General features: G+C 39.3%; 1 protein-coding gene across 1 annotated transcript; it reads left to right on the top strand.

The window, feature by feature from the left end:
* The first annotated feature begins 8,428 nt into the window (after positions 1 to 8,428).
* On the top strand, positions 8,429 to 19,158 carry ky (kyphoscoliosis peptidase). The gene is made up of 16 exons (XM_035420893.1): positions 8,429 to 8,457; positions 8,781 to 8,935; positions 9,101 to 9,163; positions 9,740 to 9,781; positions 10,002 to 10,067; positions 10,288 to 10,338; positions 10,429 to 10,494; positions 10,736 to 10,777; positions 14,215 to 14,259; positions 14,371 to 14,453; positions 14,636 to 14,744; positions 15,232 to 15,349; positions 15,704 to 15,883; positions 16,826 to 17,016; positions 17,196 to 18,312; positions 18,812 to 19,158. The coding sequence occupies exons 2-15, from the start codon at positions 8,845 to 8,847 to the stop codon at positions 18,098 to 18,100; spliced, it is 2,052 nt and encodes a 683-aa protein (XP_035276784.1). The 5' UTR covers positions 8,429 to 8,457; positions 8,781 to 8,844; the 3' UTR covers positions 18,101 to 18,312; positions 18,812 to 19,158.
* Positions 19,159 to 19,609: the final 451 nt, after the last annotated feature.

Here is a 19,609-nt window from a genome sequence, read left to right as displayed (position 1 = left end):
CACACTAACACACAATTGTACAAAGATTAATTTTAGAATGCTGAAATAACAGCCAGATCCTGTATGAGTTTTTTTCACTACGGTTTTTCAAAAGATTGTTATAACGGCTATTTCAAACATGTGAACCAACTAATCCAGAGAAGGGAAACTTTAGGACAAAATCTCTGTTACAGCAATCTGTATCTGGCACCCGTGTTTAGCTAAAACTACCTAAAACAAAACCCATTCATTCTCATGGTAGTGCTAAACCACTACGGATGCAATTCATTTTTTGGCCACAACGCACGTTGTAAAGGAGCGGTGGCGCTGTTTCGAGATGTATACTTCAAACAATGCGATGCGATGACGTCACAACAACAGACCCTGACCATCAATGGGGAACGAGAAAGAGACAGGACAGAGGGGCGACGAACTGAGGTGATTCTGATTATTAATTTTTTTAATCAACCAAATTTAAGATTGATTTCCATCACTTCCATCGTCAGGGCGAAAATCGCAACTTTTCACACAGCCGTCAATTGATCTATAGAGCTAAGTCATCCGGTAACGTAATTTATACTGACATTTGCGAAAACTTTGGCTTCGCGCAAATGGGAAAGTGTGGCACACCGTATAAGAAAAAATTGTCCTGAATAAAGTTAATCGGAAAACAGTTCTCCTCAACTAGCAATATTAAGTAACAATTCACTAATGGCATCTAGGGACGCTGTTCACATCTTACTGAAGCGGCTGTGGAGAAGATGGTCCTAAGCATCTTGGAAATGCAGCAGCCGTAACACCTGCAGCCTCCGCTAAAGAAGAGGACCAAGACTCCTCACACGTGGCCAGCCTGTTACAAAAATGATGGGTCCTTCAGAGTGGACAAAACAGGTACTTCTACTGCTCCACTAAAGTTTTCAGTATCAGTAAGTTTTCAGTATCCAGGCAGAGGGTCTTACAAACCCCTAAATGAGTTTTGAGGACTTCATGTCAACAGCCTATTTTCAAAGGGAGATGAAGGCAACAAAAATCAGAGTGCAAGAAAAGAAATTGAAGAGGACCAGCACAGAAGAAGTGCCAAAGGGGCAGCTGTGCAGATTTTGCCATAAAGAACTTAACCAAGGCCCAAACAGCCCACATACACAAACAGACTTCACAGGTGTGGCCGGAAAAAAAAAAAAAAAAAAAAAAAAAAAATATATATATATATATATATATATATATATACACAGCCCTGCTAAAGTCTTTTCTCTGTACCAGTCACAAGGTGTGGCATATTTGTGTGTAATAAATGTATAATATGTCACGTTGTGTGTTTATAATGAAACGAAAATAAAATCATACAAAAAAAAAGGAGGAGTGCCAAAGGGACAGCTGTGCAGATTTTGCCAGGAACTCAAACAAGGCCCAAATAGACCACATACTCACACAGACTTCCCATGAGTGGCTGGAGCATATATATATATATATATATATATATATATATATATATATGTGTGTACACACACTGTCTGCTAAGGTCTTTTCTCACTACCAGTCACAAAGCATGGTAAGGGAGATGACCGAGAGAGTTTCAGGTCTCCACTTTTTAGGAGAAATGGTCAGCTGAAACAATGGTCAGCTGAGAAAGTAAAATAACACAGACACAAACCTCCTCCCCAACAAAGTGTCATCTTTCTCTCGATTAAAACAAGATGGCGAGTCTTCCGCAGGTTTCCTACTCTAATCTAAAACCTAACAAAAATGTGCACATTAAAGAAAAGGAAAATTACCCATCCAAACACCGTACAAAAAAATTTAAATAAACAAGGAACCACCAAACAAAGCCACAAGTCTGTAACATTGTGCAGGACCCAGTCACAAAGTGCTCCACAAATGTCTTCTTGTTTTACGGCGGTTGGCATCCAGCTTATTGGTGCATTACCGCCACCTTCTGCTCCGGAGTGTGGATCAGACAATAGACTTACACTCTAAATCCCTTTACCCAAAGCTATATTTTATCCTCCATGCTTTACACCTAGTCCTACTGTAAAATCCCTATCCATGTCATCCACCCTAGCACCCTATACCCGCTTATCCATCATATCCTGTAAAAAAAACCCTACATCCCTTGAGAAGGCTAACAGTACCCTGACCTGTGCTCTCACCCATAATGTGAATTCCTGCACCCCTAATTCCCTCAGATTATTCCTCATCATCTCTCTCTGTCCCCCATACCTCCTACAACTCAGAACTACGTGCTCCACTGATTCCTCTTCCTGACATCCCCCACACAAGCCTGCCTGGCGTTTCCCTACCATTTTCAGTGTTTTTAGTGCACAGTGCCCCCAACCTTGACCTTGTCATCACAGTTTCCTCTCTCCTGTTTCCACTACCTACCCTAGTAACTTTGACACTCTTTTGGATTTTATATAGATGCCTCTCTTTCCCCTCTCTGTCCCACCTTGCTTTCCACATTTGACTGTTTTTTTCCCAGATTACACATTAAACCTCTGCTTTATTGATATTGATTTGCATTTCTATATTTCCTTTCTTTAAAGCCCTCTTTGCCAACTCATCTACCCTCTCATTCCCATTCACCCCCACATGCACTGATACCCACAAAAATTGTACCTGACCTCCCTGATTTGCTATTCTTGCGACTGATAGAAGGATTTCATATAGTATATCTTGACGGCTGTTAGAATGGAAAGACCTTAAACTTGCTAGGACTGAGGATGAATCTGAGCATATCAACACCTTATCCTGTCTAGTTTTTTCCACCCATCATAGTGCAACCAACACTGCCAACATCTCCACTGCGTAAACGCCTAACTTATTGGATGTTCTGGTGTTGATTCCAATACCTTTTGCTGGTATTGCCACCCAAAATCCTGTCACTCCTGTCTCAGGTTTTTTTGCGCCATCCGTAAAAAACTGTGTAAGATCACTATACTCTTTCATTACATGATAGTTGAATGCACTTACCAAGGCAATTTTACCTATTTCTTTCCTTTTTGCCTCTAGCAAATTCCAGTCTATATAAGGCCATACAAGCATACTGAAAGGCTTATCCTCAGATCAAACACTTTTGCTATGTCATTCCCGACCCGACCAAAGTTATCCTGTCTGATACCTCCCATTCTCCCAGCACTCCTGCAACACTCCTTTTGTGGGGTCCACAAATGTCTCTCTCCATAGCTGCAGCAGGCTTTTTGCAGGGCCACCGGCAGGTGAAGCCAATCAGGCAATTAGCATCTTGTTGGGGTGGAGCCATAGACTGTATAAAAGGGTGGAGCACAGGCAGGGACAGAAGCACAGATCACATGCAGTGGGTTAGCTTCAGCAATAGCACATAACAGCCACCAGGTGGCCTAAAAGTTTTTAACATTGGCTTCTGTCCCCTTACAATCTGTTGTACTTGTTTGTGCTGTTGCTGCACAGATGTACATTGGTTGCTTACATTGTAATCATTCCCCTAAGGGATACTGTATTTGTTTGTGTGTATATATGGGTACTATGTATGTACATATGTGCATATATTTAAAATTTCAAGGCATCTATAAATAAATCTCTATAATTGTACTCTTCATAAGCGACCCCTTGCAACACAAACACTGTCAATCATTTACACAAGTATACCTAACACACTTACAATCGTCCATGTTATGATTTAAGTTACGTTTTTGTATATTCTGAGGAATGCTGATAAATACATCACTAAATGAAAGCAGCTACATATGTTTTAATGAATAACAAAACATCTTAGTAAGTGTAAAATATTTAAAGATATTATTTATCTGGACCTAAAATGTTAAAATGTACATTTGTGACAATTGGCAGAGGAACAAAAATGGTTGCATTTTATACGTATGAAAAAAGGTGGTCACTTTTGCTTCAAAGCAAATAACCATTTTCTGCCTAAAATCATTAGTGTTAATAATTTACCTTGTTCTCTCGCACTGTTGCATCCACGGGATTGGATCAGAACAGAGGGATCAGACGCGGCTCTTACACAGAGGCTGGTGCACTAGCCTGAAAGCTGGCCACCTTGTGTATATGCTACTTAGCTACATTAGCTAACTATGCTAACGACCCATCACGCCTTATGTTCTCAGTTACAACTTCAGTAATAAATAAAATTGATAATGGGTGTGTTAAATTTACAGTAGGTGTGCGAATGATTGACAATTGTCAATAGTATTAGCTTCGCCGAGGCGGTGGGGGGCCCCCAAATTAAATTATGTTTAGGGCTCCATAAAGGCTTGGGCCGGCCCTGCATGTCGCCCGCCATGTTAAAACTGACAGCACTTGAGACCAATGAACTAGGCTACGTAAGAACCACCAAACATTGCCCCTCGCCACATGCGAATCCTTCACACCTGGCTAATTAGGGAAAACCCAATGTAGTTAGCTGATCCCACAGTAACGTTAAACAAAAACTGACAGCCTGTGTGTAAACACAAGATGCCACTCAGTTTATTGGTTTGCTTGTACAATTTAATCCAAGCAATCCAAAGAGCAGATCGCTGAATTTATCGATTAGAAATATGCACGTTCGCAAACTGGCTAGATAAATTAATTTGTGGCTGGAACACGAGCTCGCAAATATTGGCATTGCACTTTCGACTAAAATAAAATAAATGAATAAACACTCGCTCTTACCTTCAAAGGCATATACGGGATTTCTCAGCCTGTGTATAAAATCAAAGAAATGTTCTCCTCCGTCTTCAACCCCACCCACTCACGATGAGTGTACCTATGTAACAGGACAGCCATAAAAAATGAGACCTGAGGAACAGTAAGAAGGCAGATTCGATTATATCTTAATTCCATGTGGTTTTATCGCTAGAACTTTAAATAAAAAATGTCAGATCCTCGCAAAGTTCTAAGGCCAGTAAATTACTTAAAGATCCAACAAAAAAAAAAAAAACTCCGCGTCGCTTTTAATCCCCTTGGCTAACTTCGGTTTAACTCGACTTCTTGAACAAGCCCGTAGGTTTGTCTTTTTGCTTTGCTGTATAGGGACTTCTTCACTAACTAGCCCTGCAGCCACGTTCACCCCTCCCCACACAGAAAAGTGCGCCACACCCAGAAATGTCCCTAACATACATATATATATATATATATATATATATATATATATATATATATATTTTTTTTTTTTTTTTTTTTTTTTTTAGAAAAGTCTAACAAATACAGGCAACGACAGTTGCACAAAGTCTCCGAAAATGTGTAAAGTCAGAGATAGCCAATGCATTATAAATATGCCGAGGAATTGGTTATTTTCTAATATTTACAAGGTAAAATGCTGCATAGTCTGCCTTTAAATCTCCTTTTGTCTACGAAAATACTGTCGGTCAGCAGCGTTAGCTAGCTAGGCTACGTGTTTTTTTTTTTTTTTTTTTTTTTTTTGCCGAACATTGCTAGTTAGCAGTTACCTCACTAAATGTAAAAATAAATAAATAAATAATAAAAAAACACTAAAGAATTGTATTCGACTCTTCTGTATGCAAGCTTAACTGTAGTCTGTGGTGTGAAAAGAATGTAAGACCAAATGTGACTAAATTAAATGAGTAATTGATAATGAAATAAATTAATAAGCAATGAAATAGACTAAATAATTTGACAATGAAATAAATAGCCTAAGCAATGAATCAAATAAGTCAATAATGAAATCAATAAATAAGCAATTAAATAGATGTGATATTTAACATTGTTATGTAGCTCGTTATGCCGCATCTCATCCTAAAGAAACTAACTGAACAAACATACAAATGGCCGTTTCTGAAACAGGCTCTTAGCTAATTAATGTTATAAATAATACCGTTGGCAAAATGGCTAACTACAAGTACAGACCTTGATTCTGCATCCCAGTTTTTCTCATCCCCCCGAGGCTTGAATCCACTTGTTTTCTCTTCATTGGCTCGGTATTTTTGCGTGGGGAGAAATAAAACTTAAAATCGGTGCTCTTGGATTTGCTATTTGAACAGCCCACCACGTAACTTATCGCTATTTTTATGATCTTGATAAATACTCGATAACTATTTCGCGCCACGGACTGTTTTCCACTCCCTGGGGATGTGTCCAATTTACTTACTGCCTCTAGGATACCTGACCCCGCCCCTTCCATGTTCACTGAAAAAACATCATCAAATAAATAAAAGAGAAATAAAATTATTAATAGATATTTATTTTTTCCACTGTGAATTATTTTTTTTCATTTCATTATCTATTTCATTGCTTATTTATTCATGTATTAATTTATTTAATTTAGTCATATTTGGTCTTCGGAGTGACGCCATGTCGGAGGGTGACGCCCATCGAGATATACAAGAACGCCTAATATATAGCCGAAAAAACGTACTTTCCCTGAAGGGAAAGTATGCCACCCAGATGGCCAAGAGCGGACGCTCAAAGCGCAAGAAGCGCAACAAAGAATTGGAGTAAACGTTTACTAGTTTTTTTTTTTTTTTTTTTTTTTTTAAATTAAATTGATATGTGCCATAGTTTCTTTAATTTATTATCCACATAACACTGATTTGATTCAGCTAGTCATGGAGTGGGCTTCTCATGTTGGGTCCCAGAAAGCCAGAGACTCCCTGGATCTGTCTGTGCCAGTTTCACAGAGATCTTTACAGTGATTAGTAGCATAGTCCATAGCAATGCACAGGTAGTGCACTTAAAAGGTATAGTACAGTAGGTGCTGGGAAAAAAAAAAAAAAAAACAGATGGGAAAGCACATGCATTTTGTTCAGAGAAAATATTTATTACACTTTTTTTTTAAAAAGTTACAGGAGTGTTCATTTATTTTCATTGGTAACCACTAGCTGCATATGCTACGTCGTAATGCAGTCGAGAACACCTAGCGTCCAGTTCACTTGACGTGGCCAATCAATGCTTTTTAGCCACATCCCGCTATAAAAGCTGAGTAGAAAAAAAAGAATATCTAAAATTCATAAGCAAGTGGTCGTGTGAATAATATAATTTCTGAATATTTCTACTCAGCCAGAACCTGAGGGAAATAAAGATCAAATGCTTATGAGTTTGACGTAAAAATTGTAGCCTTATCTCATGCAGCCATTTTAGAGGTTGTTTGCACTTACTGTGATAGGGGGCGCTTGACAAAATACGGAGTGGCATATCGTCTCTCTCCGTATCTTTGATACAACTTTGACTTGCAGTTTCTGCCCTGATCAACCTATGGGGGTGTCACTGCAAAACCTGTTGGCCTCTGCAATAACAGTTGCTTTGTGCTTCAGATCCGGTTGACCCCTTATTGGGTGAAATGCAATCAAATGATTTAAACTTCAGTACATAGTTTTGCGCATGCATAGAAAGAAGCATTGGTTGGCTGGTTGGTCTAGGGGTATGAGTCTTGCTGAGGGTACAAGAGGTCTGGGGTTCATATCCTGAATGAACCTGTTTTGATTCCACTTAAATTCTTTGTCTTGTTGACTGCCAATGTAGAAGTAGTGAATGCCCCAATCTGTACTTGCTGCATCTTGAACCAGTTGTAGCCACTTTGCAATTTCCATTTGTTTCAGCATTATTTTATAATACCATGTATGACGAAATGGAAAAAGACACCAAATTCACATTGTGATCTCATTTCTGAAGGGCTGGCTAGGTTAACTTCCTGTTCAGGAAGGCTTGCTCAGTTTATCCACATTGATGAACAGCTACATAAAACAGGAAGCCCTGCTTTTTTGCAGTTCTGCACAGAAAACCCATTTCCAAGAAGTAGTATGATGTGCATCAACTGGTGCAGAGGTAAACCAGCATCATTATCAACATTCAAGTCTTATCTGCACCTGCACAGGCGCTAAAACATTATCTTGTCAATGCAACAGGATTATAATTGCGTGCTATTTTACAGTAAATGTAGAAATTGTATTACAGTCTGAAAGCTAAGCTTTGATCCCCTCAGAAAAAAAAAAAATAAATAAAAAATCTGGTGTTGCTTGAATTTGAGTTTAACAGAAGCTAATCAGAACAGAAGTTAAGAAGTGAAACTGTAACTGTATTACGAGTCTGGCTAAACACGTAATACAGAGATATGATGGGTTTAAGATCCCTCCAGTTGATAACAAAATCAGTTTGGTCATTATAGAACAGTTCATAATTGTTTTCTATTTAATTAACAATGTGAATACCATAACCTGCTCAATGTATCCAAGCTCTATCTGGACAGGTTCGTATGCTGGACTGGGTGATTTATGAGCTAATCTGTTGCTAACCTGAGATATTTGAGTTTGATGTTAGCTCAAGGTGTTTCCTTGTTTTATTGCTTTAAACAGTATCATTAAGTAAGTGTACTTTGACTGACCTTGAAAGGTCTTGTAGTAACTGAAACCCTGACAAGTGATTGCACTTTCACTTCAGGAAGTCTATTAGCCATAAAAATCCTGTACATATTACGTGACAACAGTCACTGGTGAGAAGAACAGTTCAGGAAGTTAGGGTTTTCAAATCATCTTTCATTGAGATCTCCAGCAGGTAGGGGCCATGTGGATTGTTTAAAGTTTCTGCTAGTTGTAATGTTCCCTGAGTGTTCGAATTATCAAACCATTCCTTTGAGTTGAATGTGTAAAAAATCTGACATTTTGATCACTTTATTATGTTGAATGTTTAGGTTGTTTGGGAACATAAGAAGGGAAACTTGTGCAATTGATATACCGTTGACACTAAGTTTCAGTTTGAAAATCATTTTCAAAGTAGATTAGTTATGTCTCAAAATAGTGTTTATACATGTGCTTATAAAACCTTTCTTATAGGGATCTCGGTACCCTTCAAAAGCTGTTACTTTTCTTACTTTTCAGCTGCAAATGTCAGTGGTCATTGGGCATTTCTTTCCTCATTCCTATCAGGGTTCCTAGGGGGAAAATGGCTTTTCACAACCGGCTGACTCTTGGACAAAAAATATTACTGGTTATTTTTTGTTTTCCGCTACTTCCTTTCTACCTGTGCTATGCATGTAAGTACAATTTCAGTGTGAGGATGACTGAAACTAGCATAAAAACCCAACTTCATTTTGTATTAGTTGGGTCTCTCACGATACAAATGCAAATCAAGTACAGGGGTTTAGAGTTATATTTGCATGCCTACAACAAGTCATCCACAACCCTCTTTCATGACTCAGGTTGCTGTGCTACTGGCGATGAAGATGAAAAAGATAATGAAAAAAATGAGGAAGACAAACTAGGTGAGTAAATTGAGACTCAAGTCAGAGAGAGAGCTCACCCAAGAAAGCGAAACCGAGCTGCATCTTTTCAGCTCGCCGCTCACAAATGGCCATCTTTTCAGGGCCCAGAACTGTAGAGAAAAACACACGTTTTAGGTGCGTGAGCTCTTGCCACTAGTCAGCGTGGCCCAGACAAATCTACTTCTCCAGCGGACCGAAAATCACATACCTAATTACGAAAAATGAGTGGCCTGTTAAAATTATGGGACTGCGATTGTGGTTGAAACGAAAACCTACACACACAGGGGGCCCCCAGGACTGAGTTTGGGAACCACAGTTCTAAAACACTGATGTACAAAATTATTGTATTAGATATTGAGGCAGTGGCTGTGCGGTACCATTTCCCATTTACTGTATTGTATTTAACAAAGGTGCATTTCATTGTGTCTCACAAAGCACACAAGGAAGGCCAGTGCAGATGCAAATATACTATACTGATGTCATTGGATGGATGGTTATTTATTTTCATGCCATTAAATTGTACATATTTCCACTAGTTGCACTATTATACAGTATACAACGTTTTATGCTCCACAGGAAAAGAAGTCAGAAGAAATGACACTGTTTTTGAGAATGAGGGTAAAAATTTTTTGAGATACTTTTATTATTATTATTATTATTATTATTAACAACAATAATTATTAATTATGATTAATAATGTTGATGCTTATGATTATTATTATTATTTATGCAAACAGAAATACTATTTTCTACCTGTGAATTATATTGTACATATTTACAAAATAGAAATGCTATTATTCTCTTATCCCTTGTTTTTTTATAATTCATCTTTTTGCAGCTGCAGTTGATATTCAACCAGAACCAAGAAGCTCAAGTTTGCCAAAGACGGTTACTTTTCATAGAGGTATGAGGTCTATATTTTTTTCTGCAAACTTTGTACATATGTGTTCATACATTCCGAGGATTTGTATGAACTATATGGGTTATATGTTATTGGTAATGCATAAATTATTAAATCATAAATGCAGTAGAAGTAATATTGAACTTCAGGAATGTTGCGTAGACTTAACAGATGAAATAAAATCACAAAAAAACATAATGCTGCAAGTTGGTTTGTACTCTAGAGCATCAGGAGGAGGATGTGGAAAACAAAGGCAGTAGAAACCATAACGAAGGTAAGAGGCCTGTCTCCGAGTTAACATACAGTCAATAAACATGCCAGTCCTCAACACGATTCCAGCATGTCACTTTGCATTGTCTTGTAGTAACGGTGGAGATTCACCCACAGAAAAATACACAGAGGTTGCCTGCAAGACTTTCCTTTGGTAAAGGTAAGTTGGAATATGGCAATACTGGCTCTTTCATCAGACCAAGAAAAAGTTTACACAAAGTGAAAGTGAAAGAATTTTGTTAATGTGTCATGAAAAAGCCTTTCTGAGAAATCTACTTGAAATCTTACAACCGCTGTGCATTCCTGTCGGGGAGGCAGATCTATTTTAGTTTTTTTTTCTTCTAAATTTGAACAAAGCCAAGTTGAAATTGAAATTGAAAAGTCTTTTTTATGCCCTACAGGAAAAGAAGTCAGAAAGAATGACATTGTGTATGAGAACAAGGGTAATTATAATTATTTTTTGTTCAAGAGATATTTTAATTTGAACAATAATCATAATCGTCATCATTTTTATGATTATTGTGGCAACTAGGAAGAAGGCTACTACTACTAGGAGGCCAACCACCAAGGGTGATTCGGACCACTATTGTTTTTACTTCAATATTTATCCTTCTTATATTTATTCTGCCTCTTGCTAAACCCCCCTCTCCTTCCTATACTCAGAAACTCATGAAATTTGGCAGGCATGTCCAATATGACTGCCAATTTATTATGCATGACACGCATGCAAGTGACCCCGCAAAATTTCAACAATTAAAAATTATTACGACCATCCCGTTTCACATACATCAAACTCTTGCTCGATTGCTCGTGCCTGTTTGGTGGTACAGAGAGTGGATTCAGTGGAACAAGTTTATTGGAGTTTGGAAAAGTTTGTTGAAGGGTTGCATTGTGCTTTTAAGTGTGTATTTGATACTAGTTCGAGTTTTTAAAACCCAAATTATAAACAAGGTAAGACGGATTTGATTCTAAGGTGAAAATCTTAGTTGTCATAGTTTGGGTCAGAGAGGGAATTTTCCCACTTTTTCCTCTGCTTAAACACTCGGCTTGCAAACTAGCTGGTTAGCTAATTCGGCCACATTTCCTGCTGACGAGATTTATTTTGAAATGCTTATTAATCGGCCACATTTCCTTCTGACGATATTTATTTTGAAATGCTTATTAATGTTAATGCAATGTTTATTTTTTTGGTCCTGTTATCTGGGGATCACGAATTATTATCTCGTGATCTGGACGAAACAAATGTTGTTTTCTCGTGATCACGAGCTCACCTGAATACGAACCTGAAATGGCTCCGCTTGCGCGTTGTACATTATGTTACTGACCGTGTTACATTTATCAATCGAGAGAACATCTTAAAATATTTTTAAAACGCATGACGCCTTCATCTTTAGGAACAGTTGCCTGTTAGAGAAGTTGAGAGACGGTGACTCTGGAGATGGTTGGCTATTTGGTACGAAATTAAACAACCTGAAATATTAAAACTTTCCTGAGGTTTTTTTTTTGTTAAAGACATGTAAACATTTAAAGGTAACTGCCTATCCATTGCATCTATTGATCCTGAAACCTGACCAAAACGGGTGATTTGATTGAGGTTTTTAAATTCATAAAACGGATTAACAAAATTAACTACGAGAGATTATTCAGGTTCAGTTCTTTTGGTAGAACGACTGGACACAGAAAGAAATTAGCAAAAGGTAAATTTTGCACAGTAAATTCTTTCCCGCACAGAGAGTGGTTATTGTGTGGAATAGCTTGCCAGGTCATGGAGTAGGGGCAGAAACCCCGGGGGGTTTTCATTACCAGGCTTCGTACGGTGCTAGATACTATCTAATTTGTAGTATAAAAATTGTAGTTTAAAATCGGCCAACTAGATGGTCGCCATTTTGAATTTAAAAAATCTTCTCATGAACCAAACGTCCAGTTGATGTCAGATGTTGATGTTGATGTTGGCCAATCAATTTGACCCCTTTGGGTGTGGCCATTAAAGTCTTGAAACATGTTCTGAAAACTTGAACATTGTCATTAGGTTAAAAAAACTTGGATATGTAGCATTGTCAACTTCCACAATCTTCTTAAGTCTGCCTAAGTGTGATCAAGATGCCATTTGGAACAAGAACACTGCCTTACTAAATAGCAAAGGAAAAGTTTCCATGTTCAACGATGGCAGAATGACAGCCAATCATTTTTTAGTATATGCAAATTAGCATATGCAAAGTCACAGCTTTTATTTTTGGTCTGTTAAATTCTAGACTTGGTCTTCGGCCTTGATTGTTTTGAATCGAAGGGCTTGTCATTCCACACAAGGCGAGACTTGAATGGTGTCGATACCTTGAAAAACATGCCTGCTATAAAAATTTTATATATAGCATTATTGGCCATTGTTGCACTCAAAAAAATAACACTTTAAATTGTATTATTTCAGTATATGAAAATTAGCATGTGATGCTAAGTCACAGCAATAATTCTTGGTCTGATTAATTCCAGGCTTGCTCTTCGGCCTTGAAACATGTTCTGAATTGAAGGGCGCCTTCTTCTGAACAAGGCAAAACTTGAATGATGTCAATAGCATGAACAATATGGCTGCCAGTAGGGTTTAAATTTTTGACTTTCATTGATGTTGTGGGCCGTACAGGGTTGTGGCTTGCTGGGCTTTAAAGTGTAAATGCATGAAGATTCATGGTGTTAGATGGACATAGTTAACTTGCAACAAGCCAAAACTTGAATGGTGTTGATCACTTGAAAACATAGCTGCTTTAACTAATTTAATTCCCCTACCACCTTAGGTGGTGCTACAGTCACCACTTCAAAGTTGCAATGTTGAAATCATTATTGCTGATGTACCCTTACATACAGTACACTCCAAAGTTGGTGAAAGTTAGTTTTCCAGTCCATGACAAAGTACAAGTTGCTATGATTAATTTTTTCTGAGTGACAATTACTTTTCTGATAGAACTCAATTGAAATAGACAGCTTGCCTTGTACCTGTCACTCAAATAGCTCCTCTCCCCCTCCACATTCACACTCTGAGGATAGCTACAAGCAGAACCCCCCCCCCCCCCCCCCACCCCCCACACACACACACAACTGCAGTGTACAGTTGCTGAGCCTTGATATAAAACTGTTATGTTTTCTAGAAGTCTGGCCTTGCAAATTGCTTCATTCTTGAATAAAGAACTAAATTGAGCTTTTTGAAATAAAAATGTCCCTGACCCCTGGATTTCATCAAAAGAGCTATCTTGACATTTATATATTCATTAGGCTATTCAATTTCATAAACACTTCTATTTAAAGTAATTTTCATTAAAATAAATGTCTGTTAAGTCACTATCTAACGCTGAATTAGGTAACACAATGGTGATTGAGCCTATTGTTATATTAATTAATATTATTATTATAATAATTTATGATTAAAGAACTGGGTGTCTGTGGCGACATTCCCGGGAAAAAAATCACAATCGGCGCATAGTTAGTGAAGCGTTTTCCATCACCTATCAGTGGTTGGTCCACCAGAGAGGATAGGCGGAGCTAACACAACAGGCTTGCTCTTCAACTCAGTTGTATGTGAGCGGCGTACTGTTTTTTCCGGTGTCTGCTAGCGTTACAATAACAGAGAAAAGGAGGGGGGAGGGGGGTTATGGAACCCTAATACGTTTTTGTGCATCATCAACAAATAATTATTTTATTAGGCTATATTCTTTATCTTAAACCAATGGGGAATGGAATTATTCTCAGTAGTTGCTATAAGTTGGACTAAATGTAGGCTAGAGCTACAGTGTATGCTCCGACATCTCTGCTTGCAGCTTTATTATTATGATTATTATTATAGTCCATCCACCTACGACACCCTTCAGTTGTGTTGCCATTTACTTTCTTTCAGGGTTTGTTGATGCTGACAATAAAACTAGTCAGAAAACTGAATTTGGTGAGTCTATTTACACAAATACTAAATTAATTTTTAAAAGATGATTGTTTTGTAATGCCTGCAGCAGACCCTTGAAGTATGTAGTTTTCTTCATCATGCTTTATATTTCAGCTTACCCGTGGGACAAGTCCAGCCTCAAGTCAATGCACATAGATTTGGGTAAACTGAAAAGCCTTGACACATATTCAAGTAAGGTAAGCCATCCCCCTAATATCAGAATTTGTATAACCATAAATACCTACATACTATTCCTAGTTGAATAAAGGTTAAAGTGCTCTTCTTAGTTGAGCAAAGCTGAGTCCTTCAGTTGCGTGATTGTACAGTAAGGATATGCACTGTGGGTGAAGGCCTTACTCAGTGTCTCTCTGCTTTTAAGGTGAGACACCGGGACACTGTGGAGGCCCTGGTGCAGGAGCTGATGAAAGGAATTAGTGGTGACCTAGAGAAACTGAGAGCTATCTGGATGTGGGTCACGCACCACATCGGTAAGAGCACCTCCTGAAGAGGGTCAATGGATGTGGGGCTCACATCAACCTTTTTTATGTATCACTTCATATGCTGTATGTTTGTAAGGGGGGGGGGGAGGTTCTGTTTCCTCTTGACCACCATTTGCTTAACTTGTGATGTGTTGCGCATCTTCTCCGAAACAAACACTTTGGTTGAGTATGTAGGAAGAATGTAAAATGCTGGTTGCATTCACAAACCAATGAGAAGGAACTACAAATCCCAGGAGAAGGGCCAACAGCTGTAATAGTGGCAAAGTACAACTTTGCCTGTCATAATCTTAGGGACAATGAATTAATTGACTAATTGATATTGTGTTGTTTGTTGTTGTTACCACCGTTATATGTAGTAATTGTTCTGTTCAGTTTACATTCATGTTCTGAAGTATTTCTGTATGTATGCTTTGGCAATATTTACAAATGTATTCAGTGCCAATAAAGATATTTGAATTTGAATTTGTGTCCACAGAGTACGATGTGGAAGGACTGCGTGTTCCCAGCCTCAGAACGAGCTGCGCTGCTGATGTATTAAGGTCAGGGAAGGCGGTGTGTGCAGGCTATGCTGGCCTGTTTCAGGAAATGTGCAGGTAGCTCTCATTCTTTCTCCCCCTTTCTTTTTCAGTCCAAGCAGCACAAGCAACTGAAGAACAAGCAAGATCAATGGCTGCGTGATATCACCATCCAATTGACTCGATTTGTTTGACTCGATTGAATTAATTGCAGTGTGTGTGTGTGTGTGTGTGTGTGTGTGTGTGCGCGCGCGGTGTGTGTGCTGATTGCTGATTGGGGCAGTGAACTTATTTTTCTAGGAAATGTTTACACTATTAAGAATGGCTTTATTATTTATTTATTTATTTATTTATTTATTTATTTCTACGCTAATATCTGTGCTAATCTCTTAATGGCAAGGCTACAGATGCTATGTAATGAACTCTGTTTAGAGTTGCAGGCATTGAGTGTGAGACGGTGTCTGGGTACTCCAAGGGTGCGGGGTACAAGCTGGGTGACCGCTTCAACGGAGACACGGACCACGCATGGAACGCCGTCCGCCTGGGAGGGAGGTGGCACCTGCTGGACAGCACCTGGGGAGCTGGGAAAGTTGGTGAAAAATTCAGATTTGAGTGAGCATACTTTTCTTTTTTTTTCTTTTTTAAAAAGGATGTTGTACAGTCAGGTGGATAAAGCAGAGTGATGCGTTCTGAGCCTTTAGCCTACTGGAGGTTGGAACACAACCCTCTTTTCATTCTAGACTACAAGCAAATATTTGCTTCCTACTGAAAACCGGGTTTGCTCCTACTATCCGTTCCAGATGTGTACTAATTACCAGCTGGTAAATTACCTGAACTTAGTAGCAAGCTATTAACGAAGATAATTAGCTTTGTAATCAAACGGTATCAACTAACAAATGAGAGAGAGAAGTTTTCATGGAACCAGTCAGGTTCAGCCCCAGTACATTGAGCTGTGGTGGGGAATCAAGCCCTGTTAAATTACTGTAGATTTCTGAATTTAAAAAATAATAGTCATTGCTTCACCAATATTCAGAATAAAATCCTTGTTAACAGTGATTGTTTACATTCTTTGTTGGTAATTGGTGTTCTGGAGGCATATAAATTTACCTTGCATTTAAGGAGTTAATTTCATATGCATATTGCATATGAATTTCATATGCAACCTTGTCAACTACATGAGCGATGAAGCATTGGGTTGCCATAGTGGATGGGACTGAAACAAGCTATTCATAAGACTTTTTTTACCCACACATAAAATGTATCTATGGTTGTTTTATAAAAGCTTTTTACTTTAATGCTACTACTTTGACCAGTCAAGCATTTCTGTCTCCAGGGCTTTGTGGAAATGGATGTACATTGACAGTTACTAGTGAGCTAGCTAGCTCAAATAATAGCGTTTTGTTTTGTGACTTTTGTTTTGTACTTACTTTCACACTCGCAGCATAAATCATCAGTAGTCATGATTTCACTCTGGACCTTTCAATTAGGATGATGTTGTATGAGAGTGACCCATCTCAGATTTCACTGCTTCAGATAACTGCTTTGTGCTTTCAGTTACAATGAGTTCTACTTCTTGACTCATCCTGCGCTCTTTGTGGGAGATCACTTCCCAGAAGATGCCAAATGGCAGCTGCTGACACCTCGGGTTTCCCTGAAGCAGTACGAGAACATGGACCATAAGAAGAGCTCATTTTATAATTTAGGCCTCCTTTCTTCACACCCAGAACAATGTCTTATACAATCAGGTACTTTCTAATAATTTCCAGTCCTTTATTTCTATTATTAATGACTGATTCACCTGACTTGATGATTACAGGTTTGAGATATGTGCTGATTTCAAGATTAACTAATGTGCCCATAGTTAATAGTCACGATAACTGCTATATCAACATACACGCCCCTCTCTCTCCCCTCCGTGCTCTAGATGGAAAGACAACAATCACAGTTCAGAGTTCATCACCTATGCTCTTTCTACACAAATTGAATGGGAAAAGTAACTGCGGGATAATGACACTCAGGCCATATGGAATGAATCTGGATGTCTACCCCGAAAGCACTGGACTGCACACCTTAGAAATCTTTGCGAAGGCAGGCGACTCTGGAGAAAAGGAGTTGTACACCCCGGTGTGTAGCTACCAGCTGCGGTGCCGGGCCGTCTCCAGGGAGATGAGGCCCCCGGCGGATCTGGTTAACCCCGTGGGACCCAGCTGGCTGTCGGAGAGGAAGGGGCTCCGCGAGGCCTCGCAGCCGGATCCCGTGGTCCACTCCGCGGACGGCCGCTGCTCGTTCAGCTTCCGCACGGCGGCACGCCTCGACCTCATGGGCATGCTGTCCGCCGCCGCCTTCTCCATGACGGACGACCAGCAGAGGAGGCACGTCTTCCCGTCCAAGCGAGGCGATTGGACGGACTTCAAAGTGCAGGTCCCGAGGGCGGGGCTGTACGTGTTCACCGTGTACGCCAAGGACAAGGCGGAGACGGGGGATTACGGCCACGCCTGCAATTACATCATTTCCTGCACCGACCCTCGAGCGCGGTGGCCTCCGTACCCTCTGAGGTACGGCAAATGGAAAGACGAGTACGAGCTGGTGGAGCCTCTCGCCGGCGTGCTCCCGGCCAATCGTGCGGTCCGGTTTAAGATGAGGGTCCCCCACGTATCGCAGGTGAAGGTGGGAGGCCAGGACTCGCATGCCCTGAGCCAGGATGCGGACGGGTACTGGACTGGCAGCTTCAGCACGGCAGGATGCAAGGACGTTAATGTTAAGATAAAAGTCAACCCTAGCGACAGGTCATTATCCTTTATTCTGAATTACCAAGTGGAGGTCCAGTAGCAACTTCACTGTCTGCCTTTATTTTTGCACTTACGTTTGTAATTCATTTTAAATGATTGAAATATGTTTACACATTGCACTGAAATGCTAAGGGTAGTGCAATAATGATGGAAAAAGGGGAATATTGGATACCCTAATATACCCCAGAGGCTGTAACATGGATTCAGATTGATTCCTTTTTTTAGCATTATAATGTTTCACCTTTATTTGCATAATCGCCTTGTAACCCCTCCCACCCGCCCAAAGGGATCACAGAGCTTCTCCACCCTAGCTCCCCAGTGGTGGAACGAACTCCCCGTCCCTCTCCGAACCTCCCCCTCACTACCCATCTTCCGCCGTGGCCTAAAGACTCATCTCTTCAGACTATACCTAGACTAACCACCACCACGCTGTATATTTCACTCTTTTATTTAAAATAAATAAATAAATAAATAAATAAAAAAAACCTTTTTCCTGTCAATTGTTACTTGTTGCCCCATCCCTGCACTTCTTGGTAATTTGTATTTGTCCTAATACTGTAGCTTATTCTTCTGCCTAGTTGGCTCTGCAGATGTTAGGCCAGAATAGTGTTCACTGTTCTCGGCTAGAAATAGCTGTACAAAATAAGTATCGTACCTTACTGAACCCGTGTTCAGCAGTTGTCTACGACCATGAAATGCACTTTTTTGTACGTCGCTTTGGATAAAAACGTCTGCCGAATGTAATGTAATGTAATCTAAATATTTTAGATTAGTAGAATTTTTCCTCTTTCAAATGACAACAGACTGATGTTATACACACATTCAACCCAACCAAACAGAAAATTGTACTGATGTTATAATTCGTAATTTCGGGGAAGAATGGTCTGTCCAATTAAACTAGATCGGATGAGGGTTGAGGTCATTTAAATGAACTGAGAAAAAAGACATTGTTTTGTGTTTAAATCATCAACACTGACTGAAGTTTATTCTTTGAAATATAACCCTACTCTGGGTATGATCATTATTTGTGGAATGTTTACATGAGAGAATTTATCAAGGTATAAATCCTGAAATCTAAAAACAAAAACAGTAAAAGTCCTTTTGCTTATTTCTGTATAATTTTGAACATTTACATTTCTAAGGAGACACATGTCCTCTCAATAAAAGGGTAATTGATGGCATACAGCCATGCCACTAAATTTGCACAGCCCATGGGATTCTGGGGACCACTGAAATTGCAGGTGATTACAATCCCATAAAAAGATTTTGCAACCACTCATACTAGGGTACAAAGGTGGTTTTAGCTCAAGTCATGCTGAGTAAGGTGAAATGGATCATTATTTTATGATAATTTGTTATCACACACAATATGACAACACCCCTGAAAAGCAATGAGCATTGTCATTGTGTGATTTGGAGACCAAATTCCACGTTCGTCTTCCTAAGTGTAATTTCTAAATATCACCAGGAGATGGCATAACTGCAATGGGCAAAAAAAGTTTCCTTTGGTAACAGAGTTGTTTGTAATGAATGTATCTGGTCGATATTC

This window comes from Anguilla anguilla, chromosome 6 (genome assembly GCF_013347855.1).
Source record: "Anguilla anguilla isolate fAngAng1 chromosome 6, fAngAng1.pri, whole genome shotgun sequence".
Lineage (NCBI taxonomy): Eukaryota > Metazoa > Chordata > Actinopteri > Anguilliformes > Anguillidae > Anguilla > Anguilla anguilla.
Note: the sequence above shows the minus strand (reverse complement) of the source record. Positions and strands in the feature narration are given on the sequence as shown.

Excerpts from the sequence above, each read along its gene's own strand:
- ky (XM_035420893.1), top strand. The coding sequence starts at position 8,845 with ATGGCTTTTCACAACCGGCTGACTCTTGGACAAAAAATATTACTGGTT. Across the intron at positions 10,778-14,214 it reads CATTGTGTATGAGAACAAGG|GGTTTGTTGATGCTGACAAT; the intron begins GTAATTATAATT and ends ACTTTCTTTCAG. Across the intron at positions 17,017-17,195 it reads ACAATGTCTTATACAATCAG|ATGGAAAGACAACAATCACA; the intron begins GTACTTTCTAAT and ends TCCGTGCTCTAG.